Source organism: Coturnix japonica, chromosome 24 (assembly GCF_001577835.2).
Source record: "Coturnix japonica isolate 7356 chromosome 24, Coturnix japonica 2.1, whole genome shotgun sequence".
Classification (NCBI taxonomy): domain Eukaryota; kingdom Metazoa; phylum Chordata; class Aves; order Galliformes; family Phasianidae; genus Coturnix; species Coturnix japonica.
In genome coordinates, this window is record NC_029539.1 from 2,959,733 (window position 1) to 2,977,199 (window position 17,467).

The 17,467-nt window shown below is 52.1% G+C and overlaps 1 protein-coding gene across 1 annotated transcript in view; it reads right to left on the minus strand.

Annotated features, from left to right (window-relative positions):
* The window catches only part of SORL1 (sortilin related receptor 1), a 32,161-nt gene that overhangs the window by 11,480 nt on the left and 3,214 nt on the right, over positions 1-17,467 (minus strand). The window contains exons 2-29 of the mRNA XM_015884157.2: positions 15,301-15,417; positions 15,100-15,225; positions 14,603-14,764; positions 13,949-14,016; positions 13,241-13,421; positions 12,121-12,222; positions 11,808-11,977; positions 11,350-11,542; positions 11,080-11,197; positions 10,604-10,677; positions 9,367-9,455; positions 9,114-9,292; positions 8,417-8,603; positions 7,428-7,556; positions 7,125-7,210; positions 5,909-6,081; positions 5,512-5,643; positions 5,227-5,318; positions 4,596-4,842; positions 4,167-4,305; positions 3,792-3,965; positions 3,520-3,633; positions 3,093-3,215; positions 2,555-2,674; positions 1,076-1,198; positions 859-966; positions 579-713; positions 225-356 (exon numbers count right to left, since the gene is read on the minus strand). Coding sequence (XP_015739643.1) covers positions 225-356; positions 579-713; positions 859-966; positions 1,076-1,198; positions 2,555-2,674; positions 3,093-3,215; positions 3,520-3,633; positions 3,792-3,965; positions 4,167-4,305; positions 4,596-4,842; positions 5,227-5,318; positions 5,512-5,643; positions 5,909-6,081; positions 7,125-7,210; positions 7,428-7,556; positions 8,417-8,603; positions 9,114-9,292; positions 9,367-9,455; positions 10,604-10,677; positions 11,080-11,197; positions 11,350-11,542; positions 11,808-11,977; positions 12,121-12,222; positions 13,241-13,421; positions 13,949-14,016; positions 14,603-14,764; positions 15,100-15,225; positions 15,301-15,417 — 3,793 coding nt within the window. The remainder of the gene's footprint in view (positions 1-224; positions 357-578; positions 714-858; positions 967-1,075; positions 1,199-2,554; positions 2,675-3,092; positions 3,216-3,519; positions 3,634-3,791; positions 3,966-4,166; positions 4,306-4,595; positions 4,843-5,226; positions 5,319-5,511; positions 5,644-5,908; positions 6,082-7,124; positions 7,211-7,427; positions 7,557-8,416; positions 8,604-9,113; positions 9,293-9,366; positions 9,456-10,603; positions 10,678-11,079; positions 11,198-11,349; positions 11,543-11,807; positions 11,978-12,120; positions 12,223-13,240; positions 13,422-13,948; positions 14,017-14,602; positions 14,765-15,099; positions 15,226-15,300; positions 15,418-17,467) is intronic.

Here is a 17,467-nt window from a genome sequence, read left to right on the forward strand (position 1 = left end):
GCTGGGAATCTGGAGGCAATATGGTCCCACCAGACTCACTCAACCACAACACGTGCCCACAGATCGGATGTACAGCGTGCTGCAGCTAATCTACCTGCAGAAAGAGAATGGTGCACACATGCACATACATGCACACATATAGATGCATGGAGCTTGTTCCCTGTGCTCCTGGTATCCAAAGGAATAAGAAGCCATAATGACAAGGACCTTGAGGTTTTGCTCACCACAGCTTGCTTCATCTGAGTAATCGCCGCAGTCATCCATGCCATCACACTTCCACACCAGGCTGATGCACACCCCATTTGAGCACTGGAAGCTGAACTGGTCACAGGTGCGATGGAACTCAGGCTCCTGAGCTGCAGGGGAGGCATGAGGGGAAAGTAAGTGTCAGTGTGGGGCTGGAAGGGAACCTCACATGGAGCAGGAGGCTGTCATGGACTTCTGAAAGCACAGCATTACAGTCCAGGATCACTGCTTAGGAGACATGGCAGCTTTGTGGCACCCTCCCCATGCTTGTGGTCTCCTCCCTCCAGCCCTCCCTGTACAAAGTGCCTTGAGATGCACAACACCACGCTCACCACATCCCGCGTAGTTGGCGTCTTCATCGGAGCCATCCTCACACTGGATGTCACCATCACACACCATGGAGTGGGACAAGCACTGCTGCCTGTTCTTGCACACGAAGTCCATGTAGCGGGTGCACAGGGGAATTTCTGGGCAAAGTTCAGCAGGAGGGGATGGCACCATGGCACCAACACCTCTTATTTGCCTTTTGCAGATGCTCAGAGAGGAGCCCATTTCCTCAATACCAACATTACCCCACCATGGGCACATCCCTCTGCAGCCCCCAGCACTCACCACAGTCCTGCTCATCAGAGGCATCAGCGCAGTCAGTGATGCCATTGCAGTGTTTGCTGGTTGAGATGCAGGTGCCATTGGGGCACTGGAAACCGTTGCATTTTTTTTCTGAAATTAAGCAGATTTTGCCAATTTTCAGTACCAAAAGCACAGCCCTTAAACCCTTTTCCCCTGACCCCTATTGGAGTTCTCATGGGGTGCATTTGCAGACACGTACCGCAGATGGTGGGGTCTTCATCAGAGCCATCCTGGCAGTCAGCATCACCATCGCAAGCCCAGCGCTGTGGGATGCAGTGTCCATTAAGGCACTGGAAGCTGGAGGCCTCACAGGTGCGGAACACTGATGGGAGCAGAGCAGAGAGAGGGTCCATTTCTCTCTGTGCTATATTTGCTCACAAACCCTCTGCACCCCAGGGAGAAATGAGAAAACTTTGGGGTTACAAAGGGCTCAAGGCCTCCTTTGGGCTCCTTTTAGCTAAGGATCTGCTGCAGGGTGTGCTGGTTGAAGCCAAGCGTATATTGTTGCTCTAGAGACAAATAGCACCCTCCAGCCAAGCGAGCACTCAGTGCTATCAACAAGAAAAGCAACGTGCAGCCTAATTAAATGGCAAGCTCGTGAATTTCACATCAGCTTTGTGACATGTGCTTGCCAATATTTCAAAATGCCACAGTTTCATGGCAGTAATATTCTATTAGGTATTCAGTGTGAAATGTAATTATTTCAGATAAGAGCAATAAATACAGCCAGCGGAGTCAGATGAAATGTTTCTCAAATAATTGTGATCCTCTCAGATAATTTTAACTTCAGGCTTTACGAACTAGAGATGCTTTTTGAAGTAGGTTCTGTTCTAGGAGAATTTCTCTCTGGAGAAACTCATACGAGAGATAAGTGATACCAATATAAATTAAACCTCCTTAGACAGAGATGTGCACTGAATGCCAACAACAGCAGCCCTCTGAGCATTGCTATGCACCTCGTGTGCTGGAGGCACATCTAACCCTGTGGATAGAGGATGCAGGAGCTCAGCTCAGCAGATGTGATCCCTCCAGGGGCTCTTGTGAGCCCCATCAACACCCAAAGGCCCCATTAGAACCCAAAAGCTTCTATCCTGCATGTTGCTCTACAACACAGCCACTTGCCTTTCACTGATGGCCTTAAGCCCTCAAAACTGCATCCTCCTCATGCAACACTTGAGATTTGGGGCTTTTTTAGAGTGAAAAAGACTGCTATGTTGTTATCAGCTGTTACTGGGTCTGAAGGAAATGCTAGTTTTCTTCAACGTGTTTCACAGCAAGAAAATGGCCAGATTTCAGGCTCTGAAATGAGATCAGTGCACACTGCCCTGTCTGTTGCCTGCCTCCAACAAAGGAGCCCATTCTGAACACAAGGATTCTTTGGCTGCCTGGCAGCCACAGTCTCACTTCCCTATTCAGCACGGCCTCAAAGGCCGGCACCATGCCATGATGCACCTCGAGCAGCCACTGCTGCAAAACTGGTGCAATACTGCTCTTCCAAAGCCAGCCAAATGCAGCTCCTCCAGTGCAACCTCCCCAATGCAACACCTCCAGCGCAGCCCCTCCAGTGCAACCTCTCTAAAGCAACACCTCGAATGCAACAACTCGAACACTACTGGGAAAGGCTGTGAGCCCATAAAGAGGGATGGCAATATGTTATTGATTACAGCAAAGCACTTACTGGTACAGTTGGCTTCATCAGACCAGTCCCTGCAGTCATTGTCATCATCACACCTCCAGGAGAGCCGAATGCACATCCCTGAGCTGCAGCTGAACTCGTCTTTTCTGCACTGGTGAGCCTCTGTAAAGAAGCACAGACAGCTGTCAGATGAGTTTAGGACTTGGGGAAAGGAGGAGGAAAGTTTCACACAGGTTACTGACCAGGGAGAGGAGGCTGATAGTTCAGAAGCAACACTGAGCAGCCCACGCTGCCACGTGCCTGCTGGGTGGCTACCCAAGGACAGCCTTTAATCTCAACCAACTGTTTGGCTTTGGGTCAGGGGAAGGCAGGATGCTAAGAGCACAGAACCTCCCTGCCAGACTGCAGCAATAGGGGAATTCACTGCACGTCTCTCATCTCCTGCAGTGATAGGAGGAGGCAGCTGTTGGCTGGGGCTTACAATGGGGATCTGGAGCAGCACTGCATTGCCTGACAGCACAGGGCTTTGGTCCCTCACACGGGGATAGGGAAGGAGGAGGCATGAAGCAGAGCAGCTCACCACAGTGACTCTCATCGCTGTTATCACCACAGTCATCCTCCAGGTCACACTTGTAGGACAGAGGGATGCAAGTCCCCGATTCCCGGCAGCGGAATTGGGTTTCGGGATCACACACGGTGGTGGCTGATGGGGAGAGGAGGAGGTCAAGGTGGTGTTGGGAGGATGGTGAGCAGGACTAAGTGCATCCCACCCCACTGCTGCTTGCAGACTGGGGGTGATGTGTCCCAGGCAGAGGATAGAGAGGCAAACACTGCAGGGTACAGCTCACCCCCCCAACGTGATATTCAGTTCCTAGGGCAGGAACTGCACTCTGAACACCTCTTGCTCCCCATGACTACAAAGGGAGCGTGGGACATCAGCTCATTTGAAGTGCCAACGCAGCAGACATCTAAATTGGGACAGGCAAATGCCACCATGGGACACTTACGGCAGTTCTTCTCATCGCTCATGTCCCCGCAGTCATTGTTGTTGTCACACTGCCAAATGCTGTTGATGCAGTTCCCGTTGAAGCATCTGTACTGGTTGGGCAGACACGTGTTTTCTGGTGCAGAGGGGAAAACAAAAAGAAGCTGGCGTGAGGAATGACGCCACGTTCTTGGATATCAGATGTGCTCCTTGTCCCAAGGGCAGCTGGGAAGGTCATCGATGGAAGAAGCTGCTACCTCTAATGACAAGAGCAGGAACCAAGCCTGGCGTTACCTTCCTTCACGCAGGTGTTGTTCTTCATGCTGTAGCCATGAGGACAGTCACACTTCACCTCCCCTGAGGGCAGCACGGTGCTGGAAACACCCTCAGGGCACTTGCAGCTCCGGCCATTGTTGGACTTGGGCAAACAGAGCAGGCTGCAGGGGTGGGCAATGCAGGCATTCCGTCCTGGTACCAGGGAGAAAAGGGACACAATCAGCAGGGGCTGTAGGCAAGCAGGAAGCCCCATCCCACCCCCCATCTCAGCTTTGAGGTTGCAGCCCCATGTACTTGGTATGGAAAGCCACGGTCTGCAACCTGAGCTATGGGGTGGGTGCCTAGATCAATGCCCCCAGCAAAGATAACCTGCAGGCTTGTGCTCTCAACTACCTGTTGTCTTTCCTCTGTAGAAGATTTTCATGTCCATGATCCCGTTTAATCGGCCGACCAATGTCTCCATCCTTGAGCCGCTGTTTTTGGATGCACGGAAGATGCTCAGCTGCGACCAGTCATTCCAGTAGATCTCGTTCTGAAGGGCACACACTGCTAAGCACTAAAGCACCTGAGCACCCACAGCCACAGGGCAGCAGAGTGCAAATCCCTCCCAGCCCACTGGGAGGAATATGAGGAAGATATGGGCTGGGATTTGAGCAGGAGTGGAAGCAGGAGTTGCTAGATGCAGGAGTTTTGGGGAACATGTCTGGAGCAGAAATAGAGTGAGCACTATGCTAGCTGCTTCCCACCAAACCCAGTGTGCTGAGTGCTCCCACCATGCAATGGAAACATGGACAAAGTGGACACGGTTGGCTGCAGCAGTACCTTAAATACAGCAATGGCATAGGGGTGCGGGAGGCTGTCCAGGATGACAGATCTCTGCAACCCATTGAAATCCACTCTCTCAATCCTGTCCATGTAAGCCTCAGTCCAGTAGATCCAGTGGTCGTCCACAGAGATGCCATTGGGCCACCGCACACCCTCCGAGACGATGCAGGCAGCCAAGGAGCCATCCATGTCACTTCTGTAAATGCCAGGCCTGGAGTCTCCCCAGTCCGTCCAGAACATCAGCCTGCAACAGGCAGAGAGCTTACCAGCAACAGGAACGGCACAGCTTGTCACAAGGGAGCAGGTTATCAAGCAGAGACGTGAGAGCTTTGCATTCCCTGCCTCTTGTAAGAGGTGCCTTTGGGGAAAGGAACTCTTTGCAATTCAAATGAGAGCAGCGTTGGATCTGTGAGCAGAAGGCAGGCTGACTGAGCTGCAGTTTGTGAGTGGCCATTCCAGGGTTCTATTATCTTTAAGGTATCTTCCAACCCAAGCCATTCCATAACTCTGTGATAAGCCTTCCATGCAGCATTCCCCTGTTCCTCTTGTGAGGCTGTAGTGTTAAAGGGGAGGGTCTGATCTGCATGGTGTACAAGGGATCTGACAGTAGGGAGGTCTCCTTGCTTACCCTTCTCGAGGCACCAGCGCCAGGGCCCTGGGTCGCTCAAGGATGGAGGAGTTGAGGACAGTGAGACGCAGGTCCCCATCTGGATTGGCAACCTGGAGTCGTAACAAAAGAAGAGGGCTGTGCTGGTTGCAGGCTGTATGGAGGGAAACTGCATAAAACCTGAGGCAGTAATTCATATTATCCCAATCTAACAGCTGCCATGGGCACAATGACTTGCACTGCGGGGCAGTGGAAAACAGCTGTGCCATGGGAGTCCCCTCTGCAGCACAGGTGGTGTGACCATACCTCAATTTTGGGAATCCCAGCATTGACCCAGTACAGCAACTGGCTGAGTGGTTCGAAGGCCAAAGCTTCCACTGTTTCCAACCCAGTGCTTATGATTATTTCTTGCCCAGAGCTGCCATTGAGACAGAGACGCTGGAGGAAAAATAAGGATTAAAAAAAAAAGGACTAAAAAAGCAAAACCTTCCCAGCATGGAACCTTCTCAGCTGTGGAGCCCAATGCCCCAAACTCAGCACTATATGAGACTAACACACTACATGGGCACACTGACCATTGAGTTCCCCTCCAACCCAAGCCATTCTATGATCGATTCTACAGCAGCAGAGAGATGGGAAATGCCCCCAAAACAAGATGCTGACTCTCAGGCTGTTGCTCCCACCCTGGTGAATCCCTGCTCACCTGGATGATGTCCAACGTGACGTCAGCCCAGTAGAGGCAGTTGTGTTCATAGTCAAAGTCGAGCGCGACCGCCCCGCGCAGCCCAGCCAGCGGCAGCTCCTGGCTGAGCCCCGAGGCGAGGTCATAGCGATGGATGGAGTATCGGGTGGCGTACAGGATGAACTCGTTCTCCTCTGCAGGGTAAGAGTTCATTACTGGGTTATGGGGTGGGTTTGATCTGGTGATCCTGTGGTTTTTGGGGTGTTCGTGGGGTGAGGAGGAAATGGGGGATTTTTTTCCCATCGCCCTGACCACGTGTGTGTGTTCCAGCAGAGCAGTGGAAGGGAGGCAAAGGCCCTTTGTCTCAATGGGATTAGGTTAATTAGAATACGCTAATAGCCTTACATGCTCCCCTTATTCCCTCGCAGCAACACTGCAGCTATTGTTTATCTCAGAGGGCTGAAGGAGGAGGTAGGGATGGCAGAAAGCATTGTGACCAGTACCTTGCCACGTTAGCACAAACAAAACAGTGATCTCCCATTGCTCTGAGCTCTCATAAAAAATATAACTGTGCTGCAAACCTGGGAGTCCTGGGGGACACTTTCCAATGGGAAAGATCCCAGAGGGGTTGTGTCCTCAGTTTGTGCAGAACAAAACCAGCCTGGAACCAAGCTCCCAGGCATTGCATGCTGCAGGTAAAGTCCATTAATGCTATTAACAAGTTGGGCTGATGTCAGAGAGCAGCTTTGGCTACACACCCCTAATGGGATTATATAGAGCTAAGAAACAGACACCGTGCATGAAAGTGTTACCAGGGTGTGAGCCACCACGGAACTGAGGAAGCAAGGGTTTGTTTTCTGGGCTCTTTGCAGCTCTCCAAATAGCTCAGAGGGCACAGCAGGGTGTGGAGCATGTCAGTCCTGAGTGGGGAGGAAGGCTGAACCTACACCAGCCAGCACCAAACCCACCCCAGGCTCGATCTGCAGCGTGACAGCAGATTAAATTACAGCAGCAAAGAGCAGAACGCAAATAGCTGGCAGCGTGTGGGCACAAGGAGCAAGTCAGTGCCTTGGATGTTTGAGAGTAAGTAGACGTGGAGGTGAAATCTCACTGGGTACGGGTATGAGGATAAAAGGGCAGCCTTTGGAGTGGCCTCAGTAGGCATCACTAATTCATGCCTAATTCACAATAATGGATTCAGTTAATGAATGGGCCGAAGCCAAGCTCACACACTCACCAGCCAGGGGGCATGGCAGCATCTCCCCCTCCAGCCGTGCCTCGATGTCACCACCCATACAGGTGTCCCCAGAGATCTTCCGGTAGCTGCAACACACACAGTTCATTGCTGTTGCAGCAGCATTGATAACCACTGTGTGAATCAGAAGCAGCCAGTGCTTCTCAGCTACAAACTGGATGTTGTGCTGTATGTCTCAGCATGCAGTCCACTTACTGTCACCTGCAAGGTGTGCGTGCATGTGTTTGGTTATATCACCATCAATCCCAGCCCTTAGATGATGGGGTTCCTAAGCACAACACCTACCCTCGAGTCCTCCTGTAGGTTGAGCCCACAGGGCACGGTACTGGTGGGTCATAGGGCTTCCCTGCAAACTCGGGGTCTGGGACACAAACTTCCAGCGATAGATCCTCACTCAGCTTAAAGCCAAAATCACTGCAAGGAGAGACATGATGTTAGCAGGGAAGGGAGAGAAGGACAACAGAGCTGCTTTGCTGTGCTACTATCGCAAAGTGTGAAGATCTCAATCCAGTATCTAGCTGTATAATAATATTGAGCTGTGCATCTTAGCTCCTTTCCTTCAGGACTTCTCTCCACCACCACTGAGCCTCCCCATTCTAACCGCTGGGGCTGGGCTCCCAGCCAGCTGGCCCACGTCTGTACCTCAGCATTCCCATCTGTAAGATGGGAGCTGTGATGTGCTGCTGGCTGGGAAACGCCCTGGATGAGCCTACACCACTCTGGTTTTGCTGTGGTTCCAATGTTCCCAGCTAGCCAGATTCCTCTTGGATCTCAGCAAGGGACAGACAGGACTGTAGGTGAAAGCTCAGCCAGCAATAAGCCGTTCACTTACTAACCCCAAGCCTTTGCCTCCGAGTGCCAGAACCCATTCCCTAATCCTGACAGCTGTGCGGTTTCAGCAGCAGATGAAACAACTCTGCAGGGCCAGCTGCATTCCTGCGGCTGTGGGGTCACAGGGCTGCATCACAGAGCATCCCTGCGTGTGACAGTAAATTGTCTGCCACCATTTGAAAGAAGGTGATGGATTAACAATACCTTCCACTTGTATAGAACCTTTCAGAGGTTCCCCAAAGGCTCAGGGGACATTAATTAAGTCTCACGCCCCATTATTAATGAAAGGATGTTTTCAGTCTATTTAGTTTCCTCCTTGCTATAACATCAAGCAGCGACACAAAGGGCAGAGTAAATTGGATGTGTGTCCACTCAGAGCAATTGGTCACAGATATTTATCTCGGACGTACAACCCAGACCAAAGGAAATTAATTGGTATTTACCATTCAAAGTCTTCCCTGGTACAAGAGCAGTTGGAGACCATGACAGGCCTGTCAAAATCTTCCCCATTGAAACAAGTCGCATGAGGAGTCCTCCTTTTGAAAACAGTTTTATGCCCCAGTAAACACTCATTGCCTCGCTCGTCTGAGGGCGACCACAGCTTGTAGTCGTTCTCTGTGCACGGGACCCCTAAAGAAAGGACAACGTTGGGTCAAAGGTGGGCACCCCAGGCTGCACTATGGGGCACCTGGACCTGGGATGTGGGAGCAGCTCTGCGGAGCCCATCAGCACCCTACAAGGATGCCCTCTGTTGGCATAAGATGAATGTTTTGCCCTAGATTGCAAGGTTTTAGCCCGAAACAGATGACAGCGATACTCAGCCCAGCAGCTCTGCTGCACTGATGGGGAATTGCGGTGCTTTGTTTAACTGGAGCCGTTCTGGTTGCCAAACAGATCCACTTCTAACAAAACGTCAGGGGAATCCGCTACAAATTTCAGTCGAGCAAATTCCTCTGCCAAGCTTAACTGCTCTTTGATTAAAACGCTGCCTCGCAATCAAAGCCGGATCTGGTTATAAAACATTCATGGGCAAAGCCTTCAGAAGGCTTTTTTTTTCTTCCTCGTTCCTGTTGAACAAATCCCTCGGTGACAAGGGATGGGGTTTGGTGACAGCATTAACAGCCAGGGCAGGACGCTCACCCAGCACATCGGAGGTGTTGACCTGCAAGATGAGCCAGCTGTGGCCGTTCTCCTTGTAGGAACCAAAGATGGTGAAGATGGTGCTTTTCTCCCCAGGCTCTGTCAGCAGCCCATACACAAAAACCGGCTTCTCCGAGAAGGTGAAGGATTTCCACGTCTCTCCTTCATTGGTGCTGTACCTGCAGGAAGAGAATGGGGATGGATGCAACCCCACCTGGCATAGGACATCCCAGCTCTGTGCTGCAGCCCTTACTTGAGCTGGTCGGTCTCCATGCCCTGTGCGATGGCCACCAGGATGCCCCCGTGGTCACCCCACGTGTAGTAGTGGGGTCCCGACAGCACCTAGAAGAGAAACAGTGGTGAAAGGAAGAAGGTCAGGCATGGGGATACAGAGCGCCAGGGCATTCTGCAGACCCTACATTGTTCCTGTGCATTAGGATGCCCCAGTGGAGTGCTGAGATCACCTGCAGCACAGCACATCACTCCAAGAAAGAAACCATTTGTGTTTCCCCTCAGCATAGAACCACTTTTGCTTTCCTATCTGGGTTCAAAACAGAGAGCACAGACCCACCCAGCTCCATTGGTAGTGTGCACCAACCCACCTGGGGATGCTCTACAAGGGTCAGTGAACACTTTTGGTGCCTTTAATCTGCTTTTTGAGACTCTGCAGAGCAATAACCCTTCCAGCAGCTTCCAAAAACAGGAAGAAAATGTTGTGCTGCTGCTCCCCCCAGCTGAGCAACAGCAATGTGAGGCCGTTCCACACCTCTGCACTGAGCACAAAGGAGCAGCTCAGTACGGTGTGCCCAGGTTCTGCTTGTTCCTGATAGGGCTTAATTGCTCTGCAAAGCAAAGAGGACTGAGCCAGAGGACTGCACAGACACAGCAGCCGGCTGCTCTCACTGTCCATGTGCAATGCTGTTCCACTGAGACCCAGAGGCTGTGGCAGCAGCCAGACCCATGGCATACCCAGCACTAACCCTGCCCACTGGGTACTTAAGGGGAGGAAAAGGAGGCTGCCTAAAGCATGTGATGAAACCGCTTGCAGATGTTGAAATACCGTATTATGCTCACAGCAGAACACACAGGCAGACCAAAAATACCACCGCAGACCAAACACCCGCTCAGTAAACAGCACCAGATCTGCATACATTGAGGGCAGCATCCTGTGGTCTGGGAAGAGGCTGGAGCCTCTCCAGGCGCTGTGCAGAGCTCAGGCTGTCAGTCCTGTCCACAAGGGACCGTCTGACCTGCACCGAGGACACATCTTATGAGCTGAACAAACAGAGCTTGAGCTGCATCTGAACCTGCTGCCTTTAGCACGAGGCAACAGCGCCTGCTCCTACATCCATTGCTAATAGGGGCATTCAGCATCTTCTGACTGCAGCTCTTTGATGTGTGCACAGAGGTCACCTTCACTGCCTATGGGCTGCAGCTCCCCAATCTGTGCTGCTGTCAACGCTCTGAGCTGCCAACCAGCCAGCCCTTACCTCTCTCCACCTCGCCCCAGCACTGCTTGAGATGTAGACATTGGTTTTCTTCGCCATGCCCTTGCCAATGGAGCCTAGGAGAATGAGAACAATCATCCCTCTCTGGGTAGACACACTTAAATGAAGGCAGCCTTGAAGCTATTCTTGTCTGTGAGTCAAATACCATGATGGAGGAGTGGGTTTTTCCCACTGTAAGCCAACAACTCTTAACATCAAATATTATAAGGACTATCCCAAGTTTTAAAAGCAGCTGGGGAAAAACATATGGTTATAAACACGATCAAACAAAATGAGCTGGTGGTGCTGCAGATGTTCCATGGAGATGTTCCATTTGTTTTCTACAGCAAAAAAGCAAGACAAACAGCAATTCCTGCACGTCCAAGGAACCATCCAGCCGGGCAGGGGTAGGAAAGAGGAGTGCCTTGAAAATGATGTGACCCCAAACCCCTGGGCAGAAACAGAAGGAGAAATGGTACCGGTGGCAATGATCAGCCCTGGTGCTGACTCTTTGGAGAGGATGGGCATCCTCCGCAGCTGGAAATTCAGCAGCTGGCTCAGTCGCTGGGCCAGGTGGAGGGAGCAGCCCTGGGAAAGCTGAGGAAGCAAAGCACACCATCATCAGTGCCTCAATCCCAACTCATCCTGCAGCATCTGCTTTGGAAGATGAGGGGTTTCCTATGTAGCATCCTGCAGGCAGCTCAGCCCATAGACCCCTCTGTCTCTTGGGAGCCTGGCTCAGCACTCACCTCACAGTGTGTCTTCTCCCCATAGCGTGTCTCTGCTGGGGGCTGCAGGGGCTCCCAGGTGCCTCCCTTGTCGAAGGTGATGACAGAGCGCATGTTCTCCTCGCTGAAGGAGCCGTTGAGCAGCGTGGCAATGTACACACCTCTCACACCCTCGACACGGTGGAAGTCAGCAAAAGGCTCATTGGCAAAATATCTGCCAAGGGGATAAAGAATAAAGAGTTGGTGGGATGGTTGTGGTCAGCAGTTCTATGTCCGGGTAGAGACCGGTGATGAGTGGTGTCCCCAGGGATCTGTCTGGAGGTGCTCCAGGCCAGGTTGGATGGAGCCAATCTGACCCAGCACCTGATGTAGTGCTTGGCAACCTTGCTCATAGCAAAGGGATGGAACTGGATGATCCTTGAGGTCCCTTCCAACCTAAGGCATTTTATGATGATTCTATGTACTTTGGAGCACAATACCTGACCAGAGTGTCGCTGCCTGCTCCTCCTGGGCTGTAGTAAAGCACATTTTCTAATGACAGGGAGAACTTCAGGCCTTCTGCTTCCGAGATGTAGAGGTTGGTGCGGTTGTCATCGTGGCTGACGCACACAAACACCTGGTCCTCTGATGCATCAGCGATGTAGTACTCCTATGGGAAGCAAAGGAGTGCTGTGCAGGCTTTAAGTGCATAGGCAAAGGAGCAGGGTTTGCATACAGGTCAGTGTAGCATTTCCTCATAGATAGCTAACAGTAATTCTCCACCCTGCAGCAGGGAGGTCATCCACTACTTACCTTAATTGGATGCTTGGTAACGAACTGGGCCACCCGCATCGGCTTGCGGTTGAAGGAAACCCAGAGCTGAACTGATGATGGCTGCAAGCTGCCCAGCAAGCGCTAAAGGGAGCAGAGAGAAACATCAGGAGTGGCTCCAAACCCCAAAATCACCCTCATCCTTGTGCATGAACCAACACTGTGGGGATGGGGAGGGCACTCGCAAGAGCAGCAAACACAAGCAAGCCTCCTGCTGCCTGTGCTGGCAGCTCAGGTGGAGGCAGAGAGATCGGATTGGAGCAGAACAGCCTGTCCTTGCCTTCCTATTTTTAATGGAAAAGACACCAGAGCTGAGCCAAAAAAGCAAAAGCTGGGGGCAATGTGTTTTGTGCAGGTTGCCAACGGCAAGCACCCAAACCCAGATTTAGGCTCCAAAAATAAGCGGCCTGGTTTTATTCGGCTCCACATCACCAAGCAACCACAGCTCCCAGGGACGGGAGAAGGAGACCCCATACCCCTCTGGTCCCACAGGGCTGTGCAGGATGGGCTGCCATCTCCTTGGGGACATCGTCCCCACATCTCACCAAGCCCCAGCAGCACACCCAGATAACATCTGCTAAGCACAGCAGGCACAGGGCCAAGGCAACGTGCCCTGCAAGTTGCAAGAGAGATTTCTGAGAAGCTGAAAGTGCTCTTTAGATGGGGGTGATGTTGCTGGGGATGCACAGTGAGAGCATATAAGAGCCACCTGCAAAGGGCAAAGTGCTCATTGGAAAAGGCTTGGTGGCAGCAGCAAGGGGAAAGCAATGCTTCCATCTTCCAAACTGGAAATTGCTCCTTGGGTTCTAGCTTGGTTTCTCTGGTCATCTGTGAAGGACTCGCCCTCAGTGAGAGCACAGATGAGCCATGCTGCAGCATGTAAGGCTGCCTGGTCCCAGCTCACGCTTGAGCTAATCCCTGCTGACAAGCAGCCTCCATTCACCCAGCCCCGTCCCCCCTCCTGCCTCCGCATCCACCCCATGCATTTCCAGCCCTGGTGCTCTGCAGCCTGACCTACTTCTGCCCACCCTGCTGACGTGCAGAGCCAGCACTGCTCCATCTGCAGGATCAGTGTGGTGAGCTGAAGGCTGCAGGGACTCACCACAGTCTTGGTAGCAAACAGGTACTTGTCCCTGAGCTGGAAATCGTCAACATCCTCCAGGATCACCTCTTTATTTTCTCGGCTTTGGAAGAAATCTGTGCTGCGAATGACAGTGGAGGTGCCGGAGGGCTCGTGCCGCTCGATGTACACCGTGTTGGGCTTATCATAGGGCTCAACACCCCTGGACAGCAAAGAATGAGAGAGTTCTTAGCACCTTTACACTCACAGAGCAACACAGAAGAGCTAAAGCCCCTTAAAGAGATGTGTTTGGCATGGAGGGTCTGGGGAAATCAGGGTGCAGCAGGGTGCAAAGTCCTTAAAGAGGGAGAAGGCTTTGAATGGCCCAGGAACTCCAAAAGGGGAAGGAGGACTGGTCACAATGTGGGGAATGTAATTGTAATGACGTTTGCATGGGTGTGTTGGCCTCCTGATGTTATCCACGGCTCTGTGCTTCCTATTTGTGTTGCAGCTAAGGCCAGGAAGGATGGGGTTTGGAGATGTTGCAAGCCCTGTTTGTCAGGGGACGTCCCTTGTTGTGTGACCCTGAGGAGATGAGCTGGAAATCTGCAAGGCATGTGGTGGCCAAGAAAGAAGAAAGCCTGTGACCCAAATGCTCAGCCTAGGGATGGGGTTAGGAGCACTGTGATGCAGGGAGACACAAAGGCAGAAGGGAGGGAGCTGGATGGAACACAGGGCTACAGCACGTACCAGGAAAAGGACTTCACGTGCTCCTGTATCATTATCCAGGTCTGGCCAAAGTCATCTGATTTCCAGAGCTGGAATGGGAAAGGTGAGAGATAGACCTGGACCTTGCAGTGCTCTCAGAGCATGCAACCCAAGGGAGGGCAACCTTCAAGGCAGCAGAAGACAGGGACACATCCACCTCAAAGCTGCACCATATCTATGACTTCCAAGCCTGGGTGAGAACCACCCAAGCAGGAAAACAATGCCCTCAATTTATAGAGCTGCCTGGTTGTACAGGAACTCAGAAATCAAAATAACTTGCTCTGAAGTGCTCATGGTATGTGTGATAGCAAGGATAAACCTGAGGGCAAGAGCCTCTCCCTCCTGGAGCATGTTACAGCCACACGAGTGCTCTGCCACTGCCCAGCCACGGGTGGGAGGAGGGCAAAGTTCCTGAGCAGAGATGGTATCTCTTATTTCACCAGCAACATCAGCAGCAATAAACATACGAGCCCGGAGGCACATCAGCCCCACTATGCATCCCCTACCCCACAAGGGCAAACCACATGCACACATTAAGCACCGTAGAGGCCATTTCTGACTTAGGTTCTTCCACTCCCCATCAGGGAGTAATTGGGATAAAATCCAGGGCCCTCGTGCCTTGGCAGCTGTGCTCACCTGCTTGTTGGGGTGGGATCTATCGAAGCCCAGAACAAGGTTGGGGTTCCTGCTGTGCAGAAGGAGATCTGCTGCCTTAAAGGGGATCGAGAAGCCCTGGATGCTCTTGCAGAAGTCAGTGGTGATCCAGAGGTAAGGGACAAAGGCATCCACAAAGATATACTGGGGAGAGAAGAACCAAGAGGGAAGGAAATCAGAGCAGGGCTCAAGCTCCCCATGAGAGCAACAAGTCCTGGGGAGCAACTGAGAGGCAGGTGAGGGTCCCTGGAGGTGCTCAAGAATTGTAGCACTTGGGGACACGGTCAGTGGGTATAGTGGGGATGGGCTGGGGATCTGAGCCATCTCTTCCAACCTTAATGATTCTATGATGATGGTGATGGGCGCACAGCCCTTAACTGTGTCAGCACAAGCTGCTGTGGGTGCAGCCCCCCACCACCCCACTCCCTTGCACCCCAAGGGGCACCACAGGGCACAGTGCCCCCCTCGCCCCCACTCACCCGCTGGTTGTTGGCCGGGCTGTGGTAGAACTGAGAGATGGCCACAGCACTGCTGTTCCCATCCCCAAAGCTGAACCGCTCCGAAATCTTCTTAAAACTCTTTCCATAGTCATAAGAAATGTAAACCTGCAGCAAGAGACTCAGTTAAAGGAGAAGGGCTGCAGGATGCCAGGCAGGGGACAGGCAGCTCACAACACTTACGTCGCTGTTTTTGGGGCCCAGCAGGGACAGGCTGTCTCTGGCCAAGGCCACGATCACATTGCTCTTCTCTCCTGCCCAGTGAACGACCATCTGGTTGTGGGAGTCATTGAGGCTGACCTGCAAAGGGAATGGGCACTGTGAGCCAGAGCATGGGGTCCCCTCCTCCTGGGGAATCCATACAATGGCATAAGGTATTCAAACATGAACAGGACTGAAACAATCCCATGGACAACAGGACCCTGTGGGGTCAGGGTGAGGGTTAGGACTCCGTAGCTTGGATTTGAGTGCTCACTATGTGCTGCCAAGTGGTTAAAGCACTCAGAGAAACCTTCCCCAGGGAGGAGGTGGTGAAGGAGGATCTGCTGTGCAACCCATGAGTCTGAAGGGGTCAGCACCCATTTACTTTTCCTCAGAGAAAGAGGATTTGTGGGATGACCTGAAGCAAAACTAAAACCAAGGAAGGAGAAGCAATACAAAGCAGGCTGGCTAGGCAAGGGGCCAGCACGAAACAAAGTCATCACCTTACAGTGATCTCCATGCTGAGAAGGACGTGCAGGTATCCAAAACAGAAGCTAGCAAACCCAGTGCTGCCTGTGCTCGTGCTGTACCTGGCAGCAGCAGAACAAGGCTGGTTTCTATGGGGAAGCTATCACAGCATCTCTGCAACAGGGCTCGAGGTGCTGCTGTGCAAAACACAGCGCCCATAGGGAGCTGCAGAAATACAGGGCTAAGCCCTGCTTAGGGCTGGAACCCAGCAGCTCCTCCCCCTCAGTGATGGGCAAAGAAATGCGTGGAAAAAACGATGGCTTTATTCCAAGAGAGGCAAGTGAAACAGAAGTCCCCAAATCCCTCTTACGTAATGGGTTTGTGCAAAGGGAATAAAAGGAGCAAATTAGAAAGCGAATAGGGGGACAGTGAGCATCCCCCAGGGCCAATGCCTGCAGCTGCCTGGGCTGTGTCCCCCAACCTGGGGCTCAAAGATGTAGGGCTGCAGACAGCTGCAACCCAGCAGTGGGGGCAGTGAGACCTTGGGGATGTAGGGAGGAAGGAGAGGGTGATGCTCCCCCATGCACAGCCTGCAGTGTTAATCCCATAGCAGCACTTTGTCCCTAATCCAGCACCCCCTTTTCCATCAGATCTGACTCCTCTACAAGCAGGAGCTGTTTAGTGCCACCTGTTTGGGTCTATGGCTGCAGCAGTGATGGATGCCCCCACAAAGTCCCATCCTGTGGAAAGCCTGACCTCGTCCCCATGTGTTTTTCCCAGGACGGGTTTGTTGACGCCTCCATGACATTTTCAGTAGCACTTTGCAAGTTGTTCTGCAAGAAATCTGACACTGGTTTAGCTAGAGAAACAAAACAAGAGGAGGCTCTGACCCGTGCCCTGCTTTAAACTCAGCCAAACGACCTCTAAAGCATTATTCCCCATGAACAGGGAGACTGAACCGCAGTCAGAGCTCTGTCCTTGAGCAGAGAACCAGGGTTGTGTGGGCAAAGCCAAGGCCTGGGCAGCAGCTGAGCCCTGGTACTTCACTGGGGCAGCTCATTAGGGCTAATTATCACCAGTTTCTCCTGATGGAGAAACCTTCTTCAGGAGCTGCCTGGTTCCACAAGCAGGCAATGGCTGGTGCCCAATGGAAACAGCACTTAGTAGAAAATCATCATAATGGGGCTGTGTTTTGCTTTCTGCCAAGCGATTAAGGATACATGAAATATGCATGAAACTCTAATTTGTCCTCCTAATATGTAAGGTGCCAAATGAAGTCCAGGAGGGGAGAAATGAAGCCAAGATGTAAGGGAGGCTGCTTCTATTTCTAGTTAACGTAGCTTATGTACTAGTGATGCTCACATTCATATTTCCTGTTAACTTCCCACAACTGAAACCTCTGCTTCAGAGCAAGACAACAACCCCAGAGCTGCCATCACACTGGAGCTGGCATGAAGGGCATCCAGTGTGCAGGGATGGGTGGGGGATATGAGCTGTGCTTGCAGTGCATGGCATTGCCTCAGAGTGGACTTCAGAGAAGAGCATGTATCAAAGGGTTGCCATGCTCCCTGAGCCCCCCACTCCATTGGGGTGGCAGAAGAGCAATGCCAAAGGGGGTCATGGCATCATGGAAGGGGGGTGCTGCAATGCATTGCGTTGGTGGCACTGCAATGGTTGTGTT